The following is a 23,547-nucleotide window of genomic DNA, read 5'->3' as shown; positions in this document are numbered from 1 at the left end:
TACTGACCAATACCCAGAGAGTACTTCTGGAACTCAGGGATGAGGTGGGATGTGTTGGTCAGGCTGTACAGATAACGCTCCAATACGTACCAGCCCATCTCATAATAGAACGGATAACGGAATTTAGCTGGCACCTGAGGGGACCAGAGATTATAAAAACGGAATCTTACCAAGAAAGGTGCAGGTCATATTTCATCCAACATCCCCCACCAAAAATAAATAATAAAATAAAAAACAATTTAAAAAAATCACTGGAAAAAGATTTGATAAAAAAATCTGCATGCATGCACGTATATACATACATATGTATATATATTAGGGCTGCCGATTTAACGCTTTAATAACGTGCGATTCATTTAAAAAAAAATGTTTTACGCATTTAATCGCAATGCTTTCCTGAGAAATGTATGCTTGTAGTACCACCTGTATACTCCAGAGGGCAGTAAGTGAAATTTCAGCTGTGAGAGCAACACAGTTTATACAGTGAACAAAACATTAACAACTCTTCAGCGGACACACAACATAAGCGTGCGAACCAAGGGATCTCGAGATGTGTTTAAAGATTGAGTATTAAACTATATTTAACTTGACACAGTGACCTAAACATTTTACTTTTATGACGCAACACACCCAAGACGCGACAAGCATGTCTGACGCAGGTTGTACGGTCTTTACCTCACAAATATTTAATTACCAACAAGGTTAAGGAGATGTCCTTTAAATTGTTACACCGTTTTTACCCATTCAGTCTTTATTTAAGAAACATGCTCCCTGAAATAGATCCACTTTGCTCCTTCAGTAATGCTGTAGATTAATCTGCCCCTCACCTTTTTTGGGAATGTGTCCACGCTGTAGTATTTTGGAGAAATTTTTGTTTGTTTGTACGTACCTCTATTTTAACTTTTTTCTTTGCTTTATAAAGACGTTCTATTTGGTTTTCACAGTTTTGATAAGTCAATATTTTCTGATTAATCGGTTTATTTTTCTTGCCAAGTTTTTTTTTATACATAAGTGTAAATGTATATCTATAAATCCCCTATTTGCACTTTTTTTGTAAAGACTTTAAATATTATTTAAATACTCTTTGTACCTCCAACAACTCCAAAGCATTGAAAACCATTACACTATGTAATGAATATAATGTCTTGGCATTATAGTAAAATATATCTGTAGTATTGTGTACTATGTATGTTTCATGTTCTAAAAAAAAAAAAAGTCTGACTCAGGTGTAAATTGACGGGACCTTAAACAAGCCCTCATAATAGATCTCCAACTGATTGACGAATTCACTTGTGAAATGGATTGCTGTGAACTGTATGCCAATGATTGACTTATGATCAATAATATGGTATTTAACAATACATTGTATTCTAAAGCCGCTTTTTGAATGGTCTTATCAATGATTAACTCTTCTGCTACAAGAATGTAATTCATTTTAATTATCTGAATATTTATTACATGTATATGATATATATATATATTTTTTATATTTATAGATAACCATGCATAATTATTTCATCATTATACATTGAATTGTTGTTATATGAGGGGTTTTCTCAGCAAATATTTGTATATGCGATTAATTAATCGGGACACCATGTCATTAATTTGATTAAAAATTGTAATCGATTGACAGCCCTAGTGTATGATATATATATATTTATATAACCCAGACATGTTCTCAACAGGTTTCGAATTAGATTCATCCATCATTAAGACCAAAATCACTCACGTAAATTTATAACAGACTACAATTCAGTAACCACTGGGGTGAAATGGGCCCAGACTGAGGTGACTTACCCGTGTCCTGTCCTCAATACTGGATACATGCAGCTGCATGGGGATGTTAAAACTATGCAGGAAATTCCCACCAAACACAAGAGTGTCCACAGGTGTATAAACCGCATGAATCCAACCTAAACAATTCATTAAAAAAAATTATGCTCAGGTGTTCTCCATTGCATAAATGCCACATCAAATACATTTTTACCATCAAGGGAAATTAAAATGCACAATAGTAATACTTTGTGTGTAAACCAACATGAGTTTGTGTCTGCATGTGCTTACCTGATGGTATAATGAACGTGTAGCCCTGCTTGAGCTTAATCCTCTGGCAGTCAGTGGCCTTATCACCAAGGAAGATGTCTCCTTGTTTCCCTGACAACACCCAGTTCTCATAAAGCTCCAGGTTTTGCGGCGTAGGTGGGATTAACCAAAACACCTGTAGAAGAACCAGACAATTACTGGGTTAATCATATAAAAAGTGCAATGGCTTTATCATATGACTCTACATAAACTCTTAACAAAAATAATTTCCGGATGCATGTTCATGTGCTCTGACCTTGCATCCCTGCAGTATGTGGTACCACACAGATGTACCTCCGAAGTCTATGTGGAAATCTGTGTAACAGCCCTGCACACTCATTAGGCAGTACCTGCAGGCAGAACACAAAGTTGAGGCAAAGTTAAAAAAGGGAGGGAAGGTCTGCATTGGAATTACTAAGGAAAACAAAGAATAGTGTGTGAGATATTAGAGGTGAAGATTATGAGGAAAGAAGGGAAGAAAGAAAATACAGGGGACTGTTTCTTCATCTCCCGTTGAACAGAACATAAAGACCAAACATTTGTAAACTTAGACTTAAATGGAGGATGAAAGAAATTCTCACTTCTGCACTTTGGGGTATTGCATCTCCATGATAGAGTTTGTGGCATCTCTTTGCCTTTCCTTTAAATGTCGTGGCCACATGTTGTCCACCCAGTCAATCATGTCCACCTGTGACAAAAGGGAAAAATAATTCCGGCATTACAGACTGAAAATAGTAAAAAAATTTGCATTGTTTGGAGTGTCTACTAGTCAAGATAAATGATGTATGTATTAACCGTGGATAAATGATGTATGTACTAACCGTGGTAGGTCTTTTGACCAGGCTCTCTAGTTTAGTGTGGCTAAATTCAAGGCTGATAACATTGAAAAGCTTCTCTCGCTGAGAGTGAGGAGTCTCATAGTACCGCCTCCACTGGGCCATTGACATCTCTGTCGCCTTCTGAGTAGCCACATCCATCACATCAATCATCCGCCGACTTCCTGTCAGTAGAGAGGAGAAGAAGGGGCTGACGCATCCCATATCAGCATTCATTAGGAATTCACGAATCTACCATATATAACACTTACCAACGTATGTTTTTACATCATTCACACTGAAGTCTGGATCAGGCATGCTAAGAAATAATAAATGCAGATTAGATTGAAACATTATAAAAATTCAGTAGAATGCAAACGCTTTTATCCAAGCAACTTACAAATGAGAATAATGCTTGTATAATAATAATAATAATAATAATAATAATAATAATAATAAGTAGAATTCCAAGTGGGAAAACAATGCAAGTGGTGCCACCAAACAAATTTCAATTGAGTAATGGAATTGTAAAAAGAGCCAGGCATAAAAAAATACTCCACTCAAGTATGTAAACGCAGATGCTCCTAGCTACGCAAGCTCAATATCATGCGCCGTTGCGTTCCAAAATGTGTCAGACCACAATTCATACCATAACACAAGTATGCATTGCATTCTCTGCACTGGCGCAAGGGGTCCAGTAGCAGACCTTAGTACAGACCAGAGGTAAGCAAACTTTTTGACACGAGTGCCATTTTTTATTTTCCTTGTCTATGGCTGTGCCGACACAAAATAAATAATATACATAAAAAAATAAATGAATAAATAAAACTTGCATGTTTGTGATTTTCAAAAGTTGTCAAACTTTTCTTCAAAGTACAAAATACAGTGTTGAGTTATTTTGAGGGGACAGCAAATTTACACTGTTATACAAGCTGTACACTCACTACTTTACATTGTAGCAAAGTGTCATTTCTTCAGTGTTGTCACATGAAAAGATATAATCAAATATTTACAAAAATGTGAGGGGTGTACTCACTTTTGTGAGATACTGTAGGTAGACTGTCTGCTCTAAAGTGAGTTTTCTATTTCAAGTTAACTATTGTCATGGCAGAGCAAGAGTTCAAAGATAATTTTGCTGAGCAAGATAATGTCAATATATTTACAGCAATTTGCCTGAGAAAGAATACATTTAGTTTAAAATGGAACAGATTTTTTAATATAACTATCGACCGCTTGAATACTAAGGTTTGTTTCTAACAAAGGAACACAATAACTCACGTTAGGTGCTGGCAAAGCATTGGCTAAGCGCTCACATTTTTGTACTTCCTTAAAATAAGATTCTGGCCTAAACAGGGGTAGTGCAACTCAAAAGGCAGGCTTTTCGTATAAGAAAAAAGGAGGTGGGGCTTGAAGGGAGAGAGACAGAGAGAGTGAAATAGAAAGGGAGAAGTGACAATCTCTTACTTAATGCCAAGCCCATCAGGTCTCTCAAAGATGATGGGATCCCTGAGCCCCCCTCTCTGGATGTATTCAAATGTAAAGTCTAAACAAAACAGACAGAGTTAGAACTACACACTTTATAACATCCTTTCTTCAAAGAGAAATTTTATAAAGAGATGCTCCAATATAGGCAGTTTCTCTCTGACCTTTGCCCTCCATGCATTTAACTCTGTCAGAGCTGAAGCGGCTGCATTGCAGCTTCTCCTCCAGATCGAACGTCCTCTTTCCCTCGATCTCATCGTCGGAAATGCCATCGTCTTGATAACGTCGTCGTGTGCCAGACCGCTATAAGACAAGGGAACGAGAGAGTGAGACAATGAAATAAATACCCTACATACACTCATACTTTTGTTTGAATAATGGACAAATGTTGTCATTTTATAAATCACCACAACTCTGCCAAACTTCACACACAAGGGATCAACAGTGCGGGGCTATATGAGTGTATACTCCTACACTAGGCTGAGAGATGCACTCGCCCACAATCACACACACTCAATACTAAAGGCCTGTACACACATGCAGCGACTTGATCACTTGAAGTCGCTAATCTCTGTACTATGAAGTTGCTCCCGGGTGTTCCTACTGCTGTCGCGCTAACGTTATTGGTGGACTGCTCGTCTGGCCATATCTTTAATAATTGTGATCACATATAAGATACACTGCGGGTAAAACCAAGATATAATTATAGTTCGACAAGGAATTTGTTTTCTAGTCACTAATAAATTACATTCTGCTGTGGAGTGTGTTGTTACATAAACTACAGCGGTGTTCAATGCATTTAATCACTAACCAGATTTGCAATTTATCAAATGTACAAAATCTACGACTCAAACCCACCCAGACTGCCAATCATTTCTAAAATGTTATTCTAATTTGACAAATAATCAGTTATCTTGTCCTTAGAAATTTACATTGTGCAGGGGAGAGTGTTTTAATATGAACTGCAGCAGTGCTTAATGCATCAGATCATTAACAAGATGACTGAACTTTCACTGTATCAAACTAGAATCTTTAATTTATTTTTCTTGCCTGCACGTTACTCCATTACCACAAAGGAGATAAGTGACGTGAGCACCAGTGAACACAGTCTTCGCTCCTATTGGTTATATCTCTCAAAAGTCGCACGTCATTTGCATAAAGTTAAACTTTTCTCAACTTTGTCTTGTCACCCGCCCACATCTAGTCACCAGAGGTCGCTGTCGCTTGTGTAGCTGGAAGCTCTCACTGAAAATGAATGGGATCATGTCACTTTGTCGCTGGAAGATGCTGCATGTATGTATGTATGTGGCTTAACTCTAAACACAAATCACGAGCATTAGACTACAGGTGGGAATCATAATTCCCACCTGTCAAAACACAACATATTTGTGCCTGTTATGAAACATTTAAAACCTGTAAGACATGAATTATTCTGCTCTAGGCAACAGACCAGGTGTACAGTAATTCTATAAGTCTTTAAAAGTGGTCATGTCGTGCTTTTTTTAATTTTATTATTTTCCTTGAGGTTCACTTATAACGTGTTTTTTGTGTGTGTGCAAAAACCTGTCATAATGTAATATTAATAAAAATATATGCCCAGTGTTCTGATTGGCTAACATCTATGAAGAGCAAAAAAACCCTGCCATTACACATGGTACTGTTTTTTGTTTTTTTTTACCCCCAAGAATGAATGAAACAAAAACATGCAAGCGATTTACAAAATGCCCTTAAAGCTCTCAGTCCAAACAATCACTGACAGCTTATATGTCCCAATTTATTTGAAGCATGCAATCAAACTACTACAGTAACATTAGAAAACGTAACAAAGTCAGAACACTTGGGATGGCGATATGGTTCTCACGATTCAGTTCGGTATACGTTATGTTTTCGAGTCGATATTATCTCGATTCGATATGATTAACACTTAGATGCCAAAGCTTGCAACCCTCTACAACATTGTTGGAGAAAGAATAGTCATTGGCTAGTACATTTTTGTTTTCAAGTTCAGTTGGTCATTAAAAGTTGCTGGGCAAATATGCGGGACATAATGCAGTTGTGATGGAGATGCTTTAGATTTAGATGATTGTATCATATCTAAATCCTGATATTACACCACCTAATGTTTTCTTTAATAGCTGTGCATATACACTCACCTAAAGGATTATTAGGAACACCATACTAATACTGTGTTTGACCCCCTTTCACCTTCAGAACTGCCTTAATTCTATGTGGCATTGATTCAACATGGTGCTGAAAGAATTCTTTAGAAATGTTGGCCCATATTGATAGGATAGCATCTTGCAGTTGATGGAGATTTGTGGGATGCACATCCAGGGCACGAAGCTCCCGTTCCACCACATCCCAAAGATGCTCTATTGGGTTGAGATCGGGTGAATGGGGGGGCCATTTTAGTACAGTGAACTCATTGTCATGTTCAAGAAACCAATTTGAAATGATTCGAGCTTTGTTACATGGTGCATTATCCTGCTGGAAGTAGCCATCAGAGGATGGGTACATGGTGGCCATAAAGGGATGGACATGGTCAGAAACAATGCTCAGGTAGGCCGTGGCATTTAAACGATGCCCAATTGGCACTAAGGGGCCTAAAGTGTGCCAAGAAAACATCCCCCACACCATTACCACCACCACCACCAGCCTGCACAGTGGTAACAAGGCATGATGGATCCAAATTCTGACTCTACCATCTGAATGTCTCAACAGAAATCGAGACTCATCAGACCAGGCAACATTTTTCCAGTCTTCAACTGTCTAATTTTGGTGAGCTCTTGCAAATTGTAGCCTCTTTTTCCTATTTGTAGTGGAGATGAGTGGTACCCGGTGGGGTCTTCTGCTGTTGTAGCCCATCCGCCTCAAGGTTGTGCGTGTTGTGGCTTCACAAATGCTTTCCTGCATACCTCGGTTGTAACGAGTGGTTATTTCAGGCAAAGTTGCTCTTCTATCAGCTTGAATCAGTCGGCCCATTCTCCTCTGACCTCTAGCATCAACAAGGCATTTTCAGCCCACAGGACTGCCGCATACTGGATGTTTTTCCTTTTCACACCATTCTTTGTAAACCCTAGAAATGGTTGTGCGTGAAAATCCCAGTAACTGAGCAGATTGTGAAATACTCAGACCGGCCCGTCTGGCACCAACAACCATTCCACGCTCAAAATTGCTTAAATCACCTTTCTTTCCCATTCTGACATTCAGTTTGGAGTTCAGGAGATTGCCTTGACCAGGACCACACCCCTAAATGCATTGAAGCAACTGCCATGTGATTGGTTGATTAGATAATTGCATTAATGAGAAATTGAACAGGTGTTCCTAATAATCCTTTAGGTGAGTGTACACATGCTGGGCGGTCCTTATACTAAGACCGAAAGTTTCCCCCACTACTTGGTGCAGGCTGCCAGCTTGAACAGGGTCATCATGACTATTCTCTTTCGGGTTGGAAACGGTCAGTGTCAATCTACTATAGGCGCAACATCAAGACCTATACAGTCCTATCAGAAGGGCAACTGCTCTCTAATGGTCATCAGGACCATTACAGTCCTATCAGAAGGGCAACTGCTCTCTTTTGATTGCAATTTCTCATCTTCTGATTGCATTTATTTGTGAAATTAAAATGACAGTAAACTGGCAAATTTCAATGAATTCTCAATACTCTCCCCATTTTACCAAAGCTTGGAGGAACAAAATTAGGCACATCTGGGAAGCAAATTGGCTATAAACACATATTTCTGTGTGGAAACAACTTAAGGGCAGATTTATTTTGTGAATTAAACCAAAACTAATGCGACAAAGTGTTTTTTTTTTTTTGTTTTTTTTTTTAGGCATGACATCACGCACACCATTTTTATCGATAAAAGTACATTTGAATGGAACCAGGCAGAAGATGCCAAATTGTGTCACGTTTTTTACGAATTTTCACTTTGTTGATAACAAAATAGCACAAAAAGTGGATGGAAACTAGGCTTATGTGCTTCATGCACACAACAAAGTAATTTATACAAATTTAGCTTGGGTCATATAATAAAATAAGGGTATATATTTCCTTTCCAGACTTCAAAAATGTATGAATGACAGTCAATTATAAAAGTATAAAATTTAATTATATACAAAATAATTAAATTTTAAAAAAGCTTGTTTTGTTTATTTCTGCAATTCCATACTTCAGCTTTAACCTCTTAAACCCAGAGCGAACATGTGACAGGACCTGATAAAATTTTTTTTTTTTAAATATATATATATATATATAAAATGTATTACTCAACTTATAAAGAGAAACACTCTTTAAATGAAGAAATTGACAAGTCATTTTCTTTAAATAGTTGATGTATTTCTCCTATTTTGGTTAATCTATATTATATAATTTTGTTTTTAAATTTAATATAAATTTACAAGTACCTAGATATACTCCACCTTGTGGAATTCTGACACTAAATTGTGTTTTCCTCCGAGCAGGTGTGCAAAATTTAGCAACAATGAATGCGAGTCTTTTCTTAAGACATTTTTGACTGCACCATGAAGAAGGCCTATTAAAGGCTTTTACTACATTTTTGATCTGGAAGTGTGCCTTGATTATCCTTTATGGATTATTATTTCCGCATTCAAGAGCACAATCATATATTTTTTTAAGAACTTCAGAGCATACCAGATTTAGTTTTTTGAATCTTCAGATACGATTGCTCAACAACTTGCTTGATCTGCACAAATTAGGTGTCGTCTTAAAGCATACTCTTATTTTTACAATAAATTTAGCTGATCTGACCAATTCTAAAACACTGCTTTTAAATTTGCTGATGAAGTAGAACAGTTAAATTTAAAAAAAATAATAATAAAAATCACAAATTTGCGATCACAACAATCATAAAAAAAAAAATTACTAAAAGAGAGATCACAGAGCCATGTGTTAGCTTATATACAGTTGAAGACAAAATTATTAGCCCCCTATGAAATATTTAGTTATTTTTCAAATAATTCCCAAGTGCTGTTTAATGGAGCAAATATTTTTCTCAATACAGCATTTCTAAACATAAGTTTATTTAGGCAACTTAGTGTTTATAATACAGATAGAAGCAAAATTATAACCAAGAATAAAACAAATCTACAGGTCAAAATTATTAGCCCTCTGATGTTAATAGTCAATAGTGTATCCCCTTTTGCTTGATAACAGCCTTTTGTCATTTGTTGTAGTTTTCAACAATTTTAGGCATTTCTCCTGAGTCGTCGCAACCCATTCCTCCTTAGCAAATCTCTCAAGCTCCTCCAGATTTATTGATCTCCTGGCATGGACTCTAGTATTCAGTGTGGCCCACAGATTTTCTATGGGATTCAAGTCTGGGCTTTGTGCAAGCCAGTCAAGGACGTTCACTTTGCTCGTTTGGAGGTAGTTCTTCTCCAGAAGTGAGTTATGCTTTGGGTCGTTATCATGCTGGAAGACAAAATGCAGAAACAAACCAAGTTTTGTTGCAGATTGCCTGAGGTTGTCTTTCCTTAGTCTTTTTCATGATTCCTTCGACCCTGATGAGATTCCTAGTTCCAGACACACTGAAACATCCCCACAGCATTATACTCCCACAGCCATGTTTCACTGTGGGAATGGTGTTCTTTGGGTTGAGCGCCTCTCCCTTCTTTCTCCAAACATAGGCAATATCTCTATGGCCAAAGAGCTGTAGTTTTGTCTCATCTGACCAAAGGACACATTTCCAGAATGCATAATTTTTCTCTAGGTTGTCCCTGGCAAACCTCAGTCTAGCTTGGAGGTGTCTCTTCTTCAGGAGTTGAGTTTTTCTTGGTCTGCAACCTCGCAGTCCATTCCTGTGCAGGGCTCTAGTGACTGTCTTCGTTGAGACATCAATCCCAGACTTGGCTAAATCATTCACTAGTGTCTTGGCAGTTGTTCTTGGGTCTTTAGAAACCTCTCACCAGTTTTCTTTCCAAGGTTTTTGAAATCTTTTGCTTCCTGCCTCTGCCAGTCTTGTTCTCCATTGTGTGGGTCTCTTCAAACTTCTTGATAATACTTCTCACGGCAGTTCTTGACACGTTAAAATGCTTTGATAAACGTGTATATCCTTCTGCTTTGTGAGCATTATCAATTATTTTTCTCAAGTCTAAACAAATTTATTTTGTCTTCGCCATGATAATAGTTTTAAATTACTTAACTAGTTGTTTTGCAAGATACTAATCTTCAGTTTGACGTGCAACTTAAAGGCTTGGGAGATTAATTAGGTTAATTAGGCAAGTCATTGGATAACAGTGGTTGGTTCCGTAGCCAATCAAACAGATAATTTCTTAAGGGGGCTAATAATATTGACCGTAGCAGTTTTGAAATTGATTTAAATAATTATTTTAATCCAGGCAAATTGAAATAAGGCTTTCTCCAGAGGAAAAATATAATAAGAAATACGGTGTTAAAATCCCCTTGCTCTGTTAAACATAACTTTCATACAAATGCAATTTCATAGGGGGGCTAATAATTGTGTCTTCAACTGTACATTTGGAAAGGTGTTTATTAGAATATGAAGAGAACATGGAGAACATAAAAAAATAAAAATAAAGATACAGCCTTTCAGTAACATTTTGGTTCATTAATTCATGTAAAATACACATTGTAAAGAAAATGACATATCACCACTCACAGCTGGTTATACTGAATAAAAAAAGCCCTCAATTGACTTCATACGATTTGTAAATCCAGAGATATAACTGAAGGAGTGTCCTGAGAGCGGGAGCCTGGGTAGCTCAGGGAGTAAAGACGCTGACTAACACCCATGGAGTCGCAAGCTCGAAACCAAATTAGCCCGGTTGCTAGGGAGGGTAGAGTCACATGGGGTAACCTTCTCGTGGTCGCTATAATGCGGTTCGCTCTCGGTGGGGCGCGTGGCGAGTTGTGTATGGATGTCGCGGATAATAGCTTGAAGCCTCAACCCAATTGGGGTATATTTTAACACAACATGCTACAATGACTTTGCAGCAAAGTTACTGACGACAACATTCCAACAGTTGGGATAGTCGTTCAGGGGATATTAGGTTTATACTGATGTTTCAGATGTAAAGACAAATTTACCTTAGGCTTTCTTGCATATATATATTTTTTATTAATGTGTTCAAAGTCTTCAAGTGCATCTTTGTAGTCATGTTTTAATGTCTTTTAGTCTGGAATATTAGTTCAAAATATATTTATGTAAAAGTCGGCAATTCATTTTTGCACATTACCCTTAATTATGAAGTATGCAAAATGCATGCGTCTTTGCTGCTGTCATTTTTTGTTTTTAAATTTGTTATGTGATGTTGCTGCAACATTGTAAACTACACGGGTACTATTTCCAAACTTTAATTAGCATTTAACATTCAGACAAAATGTAACTGCAGTTCATGTTGAAACTGTTCAGGTACTGTTCCTATCTTGTACATATTTTGATGCCAAACCAGTTTCTTTGTAATCCCATTTGTGTTTTTGTCCAAGTTTTTTTTTTCTTTCTTTTTTAACAGCTTCTTGGATACATTTACAAATGTATTGCTGTTGAAATGTTTAATGAATCTGTAACATTGCAATATGGATAAATATTTTGAAAGTCTTTAGAAACACATGTTGACTACACATTTTAAAAAAAAATAATAAATAGGCTTTATTAGGAACCTTGGAATATAAATTAAATGCATTTGAAAATCATGAGTAACTTAAAAACAATTGTAGCCTATCAGAAAATAATAAGTAAAAATTACTTGAAAATGGTACTTCCCTACAAGATAAATATTGCCTTAATAACTTTTTGTTGGCATTACATGTGAATTCTAACATGTCAAATAAAAGTGTGTCAAGTTAAATTATTTTTAGTAAAACCAGCACAATATTTTTTTAGTGTGATATGCAATAACTTTGGATTGCTTTGTCCTATCCACACATAAATTTTTTCCTGGTATAGTTGACATGGAGAACACCACCAAAATAAACTGAGCATCCATACTTCCTGTATAAAAGGTATAATGACAAACTGAATAATAACTTACGTTTATTTTTTAGCGCTCATATTGTGTGTGTTTTGTCAGCAGTATTGAAGCACTGCAGGATCAAAATATATTTCCTTCATTTTTTAAATGTTTTCTAAAAATGTATACCATGCAATTGATGCTCTTTGCAATTCTTTTTTAGAGTTATAAGGTCTTACTTATGGGTATACGATTTTGGCGTAAATCAGTCAAAATGTCTTTAGGGTGTTAGGATGTTGTAAAATAAGGCTTGTATGGCCTTTTTGTATATAGCTATTTCTAAATGCATCAGATATGCATGTTTGGCATCTGTGAATCAATTTTCCCAAGCCCTACTTAACACTACAATTTAAAGACTTAAATTACACAGTTGTATGTCATGTGCAGTTGCAATTTCATGGTTGCATTTCATTCAGCCTTTGTCAGCCAGTTTAACCAGAGAACAAGATGGAGCCTTGCAGCAAACAGTGTTGAGGAAATAAAATCTCAGACTGAGAAGCTTCATCACCACCAAATCCTTTTTGTATCTTGTAGGAAAGTCTTTTCCATAAGATCTGTATGTAAAACAAGCAATACTTTCAATCATGCCACTGAAGTACAAACAAATAACGGTGTCTTCAGCAACACATATAAACAATCCCTGACAACCATCTACAAGTCAAGTCAAGTGGTTTTTATTGTCGTTTCAACCATATACAGTTAGTACAGTACACAGCAAAACGAGACAACGTTCCTCCAGGACCATGGTGCTACATAAAAACAACAAAAGGACCAACACAGGACCACATGAGACAACACAACGAAATAAAATACCTATATAAAGTGCACGTGCAAACATGTGCAAAGTACGGGACAGTACAACAAATTACTGACAATGAACTAGAGGTCGACCGATATTGTTTTTTTCAGGCCGATGCCGATCTTTTGAAATCCGGGTCGGCCGATGGCCGATTAATGCTGCCGATTTATTTTGGCCGATATTTGGCTGATATGTGCTTGTTTTTAACCTCTTATTTGAACCTTTTATTTGAAAGATAAAATGTAACACAGATAATTACTTAAGATAGACAACATTTCTCAACAAATACATTTATTGAACACTTGACCAATCTGCACTTGTACACTTAAATTAAAAATGTATAATGTAAAAACATATTGTATAAATAATGTATAACAAATATATTAAATAAACAAAGCAGGTGTTACGAACTGCTCCGAGACACGAAGGTTGAGATCCAAATGCAGCTTTAATTAAGGGGCAATCCAGACACGTAATCCAATATTCAGAGCATCCAAGAGAAGCACAGGCATAACTAGGGATGGGTATCGTTAAGGTTTTAATGGTATTACAATCTTACCGATACTGTTTATCGATCCGGTACTTTAACGGTATTCTTAACGGTTCTTTTTGTTATATATATATATTACACAAATATAAACGTTATATAGGCACAGTGATTTAATTTCATGAAGGTCTACTAACATTACTGTTCAGGTGTGGTCTAAAAAGAAATCTAATAAAGTAATCAATTGTAAAATAACACTGCATAGTTTATCATAGATAGATTAATGCTTATTAATGCAGAAGTTATTCATTCAAGAGCTGTAAGTGATTTTCTCTTTGCCTTTTGTTGTTTGATTCGCAGTAATGGCTCAATCGTCACGTTTAATAGACAGCTTCCCCTTTAAGACTGAGTTCAGATCTAATAGGCTCCTGATGCAGCACATTTTCTCCCCAACTATTTCCATAACTACATCCATTTAAGACATAAACTGTGTTTAAGTGAATCTCCAAGCCGGTCGTTTTGACATATTTTTGTGTATATTTGATCGTTTAGACGCGCACATGAAACCCAAAATAGCCTATACTTTGCTTGTCTCTTTGCGGTGTGTTTCGGAGCATGCGCCGCCTTGGGAACGGTATCTCTTGCGCTCTTTTTATTATTAAACGCGTCCCGCAATTTAGCAACAGTAGCTAGACTGCATTTTACAACAATCACCGATCGTGCTGATTCTGACGTTAAGTTTGAGTTTTAGGGAGAAATGTCAGTGCACCGCTGAGAAGGGAAGGAAGTTGTGCTAGACAGAATGCGGCTTATGTATAAATATTCTTTTTATAATCTTTGGAAGGCGAAATCTAAAATAAAATCAGACTAATAATCACAGATCTAATCCAGGCTATGTTTGAATGTTTAGTTCTGTCACTCATTAAGCAGGGCTCGTGTTGTGCTCGCGGTGGCACCGCGTGAGCACAACTCTCTCTCTCTCTCTCTCTCTCTGACTGCGAATAGCTAAATTGCATCACAGACAAATGGTTTCATATTATTATACATAGAAATGGCTGGCGAGATAAAATAACTTTCTCTCTATAGCAATAAAGAATGTATTTTCTTAATTTCTCCAGTACCGACAGCAGAACCGATAACGTCTGAGCTTACCAAAGCCAGTCCTTCAATAGCATATACTGCGTTGGTATATTTTTATTACTTATATATCTGCATTGAGTGACAACCCTCTCAAATATAAGACACACAAACAGAACAAATAAAAGTCTCAGATTCACTGTCTGTAATTGCAAAATTCTTGCTTAATTATTGTGACATGATAGCAACCCTTCTGCTGTGATAATGCAACTTCAACTACGTTATCAATATGAAAAGTAGCCGAACGTGATGTCAACTATCGCATTCGTCACGTTTTTTCTTGAAGTTGGCAGTAACATATCAAAAGTTTTTAATTAATTCTAAAGAAGTTATACAAATTTAACCCTTACTGTTTTCTCCAAGGAACTTAGCTCCTTCCTTAGGCACTGGATGAGGGCTGCTCACTCTGCTGGAAAATGACTCTAGGGGCAGTGTGCGTCAAACACGTGTTCCACAACAACACTAGGCTGCCCACAGATGCGCCTGCCTAATAATCGGCTTGATATTCGTGGATATTGGCCGATGCCGATTATGTAAAAAATGCAAAAAAAAAAAATCGGCCGATTAATCGGTCGACCTCTACAAAGAACAGGACAATAGACACAGTGCAGCGCCGACCAGTACTCAGTAGTGCAAAAAGATGACAGTTTCTAAAAACGTACACATAACATACTATGAGATAGTGTTCTATGCACATAGCAGTTACTGAGGTAGCAGACAGTTATAAAGTGACAGTAATTTAAAGTGCGACTCAGGACACGTGTGTGTGTGTGTGTGTGTGTGTGTGTGTGTCAAACCAGTCTCTGAGTATTGAGGAGTCTGATGGCTTGGGGGAAGAAGCTGTTACACAGTCTGGCCGTGAGGGCCCGAATGCTTCGGTACCTCTTGCCAGACGGCAGGAGGGTAAAGAATTTGTGTGAGGGGTGTGTGGGGTCGTCCACAATGCTGGTTGCTTTGCGGATACAGTGTTTTTTGTAAATGTCTTTGATGGAGGGAAGAGAGACCCCAATGATCTTCTCAGCTGTCCTCACTATTCTCTGCAGGGCTTTGTGGTCCGAAACGGTGCAAGTCCCAAACCAGGCAGTGATGCAGCTGCTCAGGATGCTCTCAATAGTCCCTCTATAGAATGTAGTGAGGATGGGGGTGGGAGATGTGCCTTCCTCAGACTTCGAAGAAAGTAGAGACGCTGCTGGGCTTTCTTGGTGATAGAGCTGGTGTTGAGGGACCAGGTGAGGTTCTCCGCCAGGTGAACACCAAGGAATTTGGTGCTCTTGACGATCTCCACAGAGGAGCCGTCGATGTTCAGCGGAGTGTGTTCACCTTGTGCTCTCCTAAAGTCAACAACCATCTCTTTTGTTTTGTCGACATTCAGGGACAGGTTGTTGCTCTACACCAGTTCGTCAGCCGCTGCACCTCCTCTCTGTATGCTGACTCGTCGTTCTTGCTGATGAGACCCACCACGGTCGTGTCATCGGCGAACTTGACGATGTGGTTCGAGCTGTGCATTACTGCACACGTGAGTCAGCAGAGTGAACAGCAGTGGACTGAGCACACAGCCCTGGGGGGCCCCAGTGCTCAGTGTGGTGGTGGTGGAGATGCTGTTCCAGATCCGGACTGACTGAGGTCTCCCAGTCAGGAAGTCCAGGATCCAGTTGCAGAGGGAGGTGTCCAGGCCCAGCAGGTTCAGCTTTCCAGTCAGGTGCTGGGGAATGATTATGTTGAATGCCGAGCTGAAATCTATGAACAGCATTCGAACGTATGAGTCCTTATTGTCTAGGTGGGTGAGGGCCAGATGGAGGGTTGTGGCGATGGCATCGTCCGTTGAACGGTTTGGACGATACGCAAACTGCAGTGGGTCTAGTGAGGGGGGGCAGCTGGGTCTTAATGTGCCTCATGACGAGCCTCTCGAAGCACTTCATGATGATGGGTGTAAGTGCGACGGGACGGCAGTTGTTGAGGCAGGACACTGAAGACTTCTTTGGCATGGGGATGATGGTGGTGGCCTTGAAGCACGTTGGAACGATGGCACTGCTCAGAGAGATGTTGAAGATGTCGGTAAGAACATCTGCTAGCTGGTCTGCACATCCTCTGAGCACTCTGCCAGGAATGTTGTCTGGTCCAGCAGCCTTCCGTGGGTTGACTCTACGTAGAGTTTTCCTCACATCTGCCGTGGTAAAACAGAGCACCTGGTCGTTGGGAGGAGGGGTGGTCTTCCTCGCCACCACGTCGTTCTGCACTTCAAACCGAGCGTAGAAGTCGTTCAGCGCATCTGGAAGGGAGGCATCTTTGTCACAGGCAACTGATGTTGTCCTGTAGTTGGTGATGGCCTGGATACCCTGCCACATGCGCCGCGTGTCACCGCTGTCCTGGAAGTGACTGTGGATTCTCTGGGCGTGTGCGTGCTTTGCCTCTCTGATTGCCCGTGACAGTTTGGCCCTAGCTGTTCTTAGGGCTGCCTTATCGCCTGCTCTGAAGGCGGAGTCTCGGGACCTCAGCAGCGTGCGCACCTCCGCAGTCATCCACGGCTTCTGGTTGGAGCGTGTGGTGATGGTCTTGGAAAAAGTGACATCATCAATGCACTTGCTGATGTAGCTGGTCACTGATGCTGTGTATTCTTCCAAGTTGGTAGAATCGCCATATGTTGCAGCGTCCCTGAACATTTGCCAGTCAGTACACTCAAAACAGTCCTGAAGAGCAGAGATGGCTCCTGCTGGCCAGGTTTTCACCTGCTTCTGAAGCGGTTTAGTGCGTCTGACGAGCGGTCTGTATGCTGGAATTAACATAACAGAGATGTGGTCTGAGTAGCCGAGGTGGGGGCGGGCTCCACCGGCACGCGCCTGGGATGTTTGTGTAAACAAGATCAAGCGCAGTCGCCCCTCTCGTTGCAAAGTCCACATACTGATGGAATTTAGGGAGCACTGTCTTGAGATTCGCATGGTTGAAATCTCCGGCGACAATAAACAGTCCATCGGGGTGAGCGTTCTGCAGTTCGCGCATAGCCCCATACAGTTCACAGAGCGCTTCCTTAGCGTTAGCGCTGGGGGTAATGTAAACTCCGGTTATGTAAACAGTGGTGAATTACAGACACGTTGAGGACAGAATCACCATTGATCAAATTTAATTTCTGGTCAACAACTGACTGTAAAGAACAGAAAAAATATTGAAAATGTAGGATATGGATCTCATCTTTGGTCACACATTACACCAGTGGTTCTCAAACTGTTTTGGTTGACTTTTAATTTTAAATACAACAGTAATATATTTAAATTGTGCACTTTTTATACATGCTTGGAGCTTGACAGTAACGAACATGACAAACACACAGTATCAGTTTTGGATCAGGCTTGTCGGACTGATACACTATCAGTCTAATTCTTCAGAATCGGAGCAGATACCGTCCCTAATCTGTAACCCAGAATTAAACCAGCTCCATAGCAGGTGAGTCGTGTAGCGTAAGTTGCTATGGCAATGAACACTGATAAAAATGTAGTTGCCTTCTTGAGACCAAAAAAAAAAACCAGTTTGCTTAAACTAATCTCAAACTCACCTGGGAAGCCACTGAAACCGGCTTCATGAGACAGGCCTCTGTGCATGAACATATTTCAAATGTAGTCAGTCATCGATGGTGTCAAATGAGACCAATGAGTTTTATTCCTGCAGAGGGCGCTTGAGGCTCAGAAAACGGAATCCTCCATCCATCCTGACTTGCTTTTCAGAATTTTTTATATTTCATTGGAGACATTTTAACACTGCATAGTTATTTTTAATCAAAACTGATAGTTGCAAGGATTTACGCCTCTATAAAAGCATTTTTAAAATCCTCATCCAGTAATAAAGTGATTGCCACATCCTGGCCAGTGCTAAGAAAAGTAACAGGTATCATGTGACAGTGCCGTATATGTACTGTTTCAGTAGCAGTCTGGAACATCTGGACAATAATTTTCACCAAATTAATGACAATTAAAAAAAATAAAAAATAAAAACTTTAATAACCACTGAAATAAAAACATGCCTCTCGTGGTGCCCATTTCCGAGGCACCCGTACAATGCCTCCCCCACACTTTGAGAACCACCGTTGCTGTGTCCTGATTTTTGGTCATGGTCATCTTGTCACCCTATAATAAAGTGATGTAAATTGCATAAGTTGACATTAAAAAGACATTAGTTGCTGCTTAAGAAATCAGTAAAGATTCTTGTATGTGCACCGTCCTGATGAGCAAGAGAGCAACAGCCAAAGAAATAGAGTGAAAGACAGAAAGGCATTGGGAAGCAATGTTTTTGTTTGATTTTTTTTCGTCTCTCGAAATAATTTAAAAATAAAGACAAATCACCCACATCTCCCGAAACACTGTCTATGTGCATTTCATGTGCAAATCTGGAGGCAAGCCGATGCTGTTTGTTGACGTGTTGTTATGGATGGGCAATATGGACAAAAATCTTATCACAATATTCTTTTTCATATTGTTCGATATTGGCAGAAGAGAATAATTAAACCCTAAACAGTCAAAATAGTCTCAACAAAACTGCAATGGGGGCCCAGAGACAGCTAAAGCAGTGGGGTCTGAGGGATCTTCTACCAAAATATAAAAATATTTTTAAGTTTATCAATCGAGTGCAGTTGCATAAGAATGTTAAGATCATCTGTTTGTTTTGAAGCATAATGACAGCAGTCAAATATTTGTTTGAGAATTTTTAAATTAAAATTATATATTTTTATATTTCTTTACATTCAGATATCCAAGTACGGGGGCACAGAAGCCCTTGTGGCTGATGAATGATACTGTTTGTGGGTTCACGGGTATCCCCCTGAGAGAGAATTTTTAAAATGTAAAGTCTGAATGGACCATTTTTATATTTTCATTAAAGTGAGAAAGACTAGGTTACCAAATAGAAATCAATTCTGAATTAAGAATAGACTCATCAATAATAATACGTAATCTGATGTAAAGAAGCACAATTTATGATATTTTACTGCTGATTTGAAATATGTTCTTTGATCATAATGGCCAACTGATTTAGAGATTTCAGTCATTTTCAATTCAAGTAGAAAGGAGCTGCAATTGAATGTCCCTTGCTTCATAGAAAAATAGCTGCCTGGGAGCATTCCAAAGATGGCCACCAAGTGACCTGACTTGCTAAAAAGACTGCTAATCCACAACTCAATCACTTGCAAGTGAAATATGAACATTTACTAGCCAGACATTTTTGAATTGCATAGCGCGAAATTTGGTCACATAAAGAGGTCTAACCCAGAAAGCCGTTTACAATGAACATAAAAAAAAACAAGAGTGGTGGTGGTGTAAAATCTGAAATAGCGCCTATTTGGAATGTTAGTCATGTTGCTCAAACACATCACTACACTATTGCAAGAGCAGGTTAGTAACACTCAAAGGCATAAACCCTCTTAAACAAAACAATAAGACCCTCCTCTGCTCACCCATGCCTCTGTCTAAATGGCTCTATTAGGAGTGCTAGCCAATCACAAGCCATATAAATCCCTGTCATCACAAACACAAGGACAAAAGGGGGAGAAAAATCTAAATGAATTGGGCACGACTGTGCAGTATCTTGAGAAATCTGCCACTGACGCACAACCCTTACCTGTTTTATATAAATGTGCATATATATATATAAATTAAAATTACTGCTTTACATTCACTCACAACAGCCCAAAAAGTCAGTATTCTTACCGTGCGTTCAGACCAGAGGCGGCGAGAGCGTAAAAACTCGCTCTGGCTGCCCTGCCAACAACGCTACCGAAAATTTGTGGATGCTCTGACGTAGTTGAAATAGGTGGCAACGTCCGTTCAGAATGCTTGGTTTTGTGAACTATATTTAAAGGGGCCACAAAACATCCAGACATGTCGACCGGTACCTTTTTGACGACATATCACAAGTAGCGTATATCCTCATTAAATAATTGTATATATTATTATATAATATTATATAAACCATAATATCCACTTCAACTCACCTGGCACACCAACAATTTCAGGCAACTTTGTCCACGCATCGTTTTTACATTTTATTTAAATAATATATGATCTGTCCCTGCAAGCAAACAGGGACAGATCATATATTAAGGGAAAACCTGCCATGGCAATAATCAGTTGCTCCTCCATTTTGTCTTCGGAACTAATGTTTGGTGGGAACCAAAGTTTACATTGTTGTGCTCTCTAGACTTCGCTAGAGCGGAGCAATTCTATATTCCAAGAGGTTGCCGCCGAACCACGTCAAAGCTCATTACCATAATGTTGGCTGCACTTGAACTTTCCTCTGACGCCCACACCGCCCAAGACTCGCCACACCGCCCAAGACTCGCCGCGCCGCTTCTCGCCGCCGAGAGACGCTGACTGTGCTAGAAAACGAATGATTTCCGGTCGATTTGACGCTCTCGACACCTCTGGTCTGAACGCACCATTAGGCTGTTTTTTTTTTAAAGACATTACAAGCACTTTTACCAAATACACTGCAGACAAAAAAAAAAAAAAACCTCATCCACAACCAAAAACAACACAATGTGTCCCTGAAGTGTCAGGTATTTGAAGTAACTCACTGGGGCCTGGTTATCTCTACTGCAGAGTTTAGTCAGCTCTGTACGGATGGTACACATTTGTGAATGATGCTGCAGTTTTCACCTCCTCTGGGCCTGTGCGCACCACGTGACGCTGTCAGTCAGCTGCTGTCTGATCCTGAATCTCCCAGTCTCTTTCATATGCAACAGAGCACGTTTATATGCACATTCTTACGCTGATAATGCTTAAGATGATAACGTGTGTGGTCATGTAAACGCAATAAACCGCGTTCCTTTATCGGCATAAAGGGCATAAACGGCTTATGAATAAACCGGTCGACTTAGGTAGATTTTTGCCCTTTACATTGATTTTGCGTGGCATGTATACACATTAACCGGAGTTCTTACTGGCTCATACAATGTGTGCACATGCTGAACTTCAAGGACTGATGTCAAAAGCAGAGAATAACGTGATTATTTAAAATGTCATGTAAACATGGATTTATTGCTTTGTAAAATCTTCTTATTTTAAAAAATCTGACAGAGTAATCATGCTCAACTCTCAGAATGGGTCAAACAATCACAGGTGAGACTGTACCATTCCTATCATTACCTTCCTGCACTGCGTCCTCATGTGACACGATTAATGGAACACTGAGAGGAAATCACATCAAAACAACATCCAAACAATGCAGCTGAAATGAGCTAGAAGTGAAGCAGCAATGGAAAGCATAATGGAGGACAATGCAACTGATAGATGCCAAAACTCTCTTTTCTGTGCTCTTCCTCCCAGCCAGTCATCCACCTACAACCTTGTTTGTTACCTCCCTTCTTTTCACTATATCTACAGCTATCTGCAGGCACTAGACTGCAGTGCACTGGGACGGAGCCCTTGTGGAGGGCAACAAGACACTACACACCTCGCACCTTCAGTGTCACATCTTCATCCCTCTTCCTCCTGCCTCTCCGTCTCATAAACATTCCCCCATCAACAAGCGTCAGGATCTCCTCTCCATTTTCCATTATGGTGTTTCTTCCTCTCTCTCAAAATTAGAATATCTGCTGTCTGTTCTCCTTGGTCATCCTATCGTTTCTGCAGTGCCCCCTCCTTCTCTCCTCTCACTCCGTTTCCGCAATTCTGCTCACATGGTCTGCTAAACCAATCCAATCATAAGTCTTCCACTTCCCCCTTTCTTCAAAAACAGGCAGACTGCACATAGCACTCCCTCCAACCATAAATACATTTTTTTTAAAGAACTGTGCTGTTTCTTCAAAAAAAACTATTAACATTCTCAAAACACCAACAACCACACAACATGATTTCAGACTTGATTTATGGATTCTACACTACACCATGAATGCAGCAAGTCAATCTATATGGTTTTACATATTCTGCACAATCATCAACACTCCGCCCGCCACAAAAAAATATTTTACACCAACATAATTATGCCAAACTATCAGACTCCAAACATCTCGCTTTTCAGTCGGAGTCATCACACACTGGCTGATTAAGAATGGTGAATGAACTCACTGCATCTCCCTCTGATTCACGGTCATGTGGAGCTTGCCAAAATAAAAACAGGAGTACCACATCACCATAAACAATTATAATATAGTGATTTATGAAGCGATTCGTGGAGTAACTTTACCTTGTAAAGTGTGTGATTGTGTATTTATTCCCTCAAGGCTTGCCTTAGAATGTGCTTGTCCATATGTAGCTTTCAGTGAGGGAAGAAATTATGTTCAATATAAACAGACTGTTGTGCCTCCTTTTTCTGATTTCATTTAGTCATTTTAGTGAATGAGAAAAACACAGGGAAAAATGCTCAATATGGATTACTATTGTGTTAGTGATGATATGCAGCTGAGCGCGATGAAAACATTCAGATTAGCTTGATGTCTTGTCAGTTCTTCAGTAAAAGAAGCTCATTGGTCACTTGAAGAGAACACAATAGCACACTCTGGTGACAGAATTTTTCAAGCAAGCCTGATGTGCTTATTCAGTTTTTGAAGCCATTAGGTCAGCAGGTAGTGCCGACGGTCAAGCGATTAATGACCTCCCACTGGCAGACGTGAATTCGAGCTTTATCTCCCTCTAGGGCTCAACGATTTGGGGAAAAAAAATCTAATTGCGATTTGTCTGCCAGATATTGCGATTACGATTCGATTTGTGATTTTAAAAAAACGTTTAGCTAAAGTTTCATATTCTCTGTGTAATAGATAAAACATGTCA

General features: G+C 39.1%; 1 protein-coding gene across 1 annotated transcript in view; it reads right to left on the bottom strand.

The window, feature by feature from the left end:
- LOC127651272 (lysine-specific demethylase 2A-like) overlaps positions 1 to 22,369 on the bottom strand; it is a 42,141-nt gene extending 19,772 nt beyond the window's left edge. The window contains 10 exon segments of the mRNA XM_052137025.1: positions 8 to 134; positions 1,801 to 1,916; positions 2,068 to 2,221; positions 2,342 to 2,435; positions 2,667 to 2,773; positions 2,907 to 3,085; positions 3,173 to 3,219; positions 4,365 to 4,443; positions 4,547 to 4,685; positions 22,239 to 22,369. Of these exon segments, the coding sequence (XP_051992985.1) occupies positions 8 to 134; positions 1,801 to 1,916; positions 2,068 to 2,221; positions 2,342 to 2,435; positions 2,667 to 2,773; positions 2,907 to 3,085; positions 3,173 to 3,219; positions 4,365 to 4,443; positions 4,547 to 4,685; positions 22,239 to 22,334 (1,138 nt within the window). The 5' untranslated portion in view covers positions 22,335 to 22,369.
- Positions 22,370 to 23,547: the final 1,178 nt, after the last annotated feature.

The sequence above is a fragment of the Xyrauchen texanus genome, chromosome 11 (genome assembly GCF_025860055.1).
Source record: "Xyrauchen texanus isolate HMW12.3.18 chromosome 11, RBS_HiC_50CHRs, whole genome shotgun sequence".
Lineage (NCBI taxonomy): Eukaryota > Metazoa > Chordata > Actinopteri > Cypriniformes > Catostomidae > Xyrauchen > Xyrauchen texanus.
The sequence above is the reverse complement of the archived record's forward strand: the minus strand, read 5'-3'. Positions and strand labels throughout refer to the sequence as shown.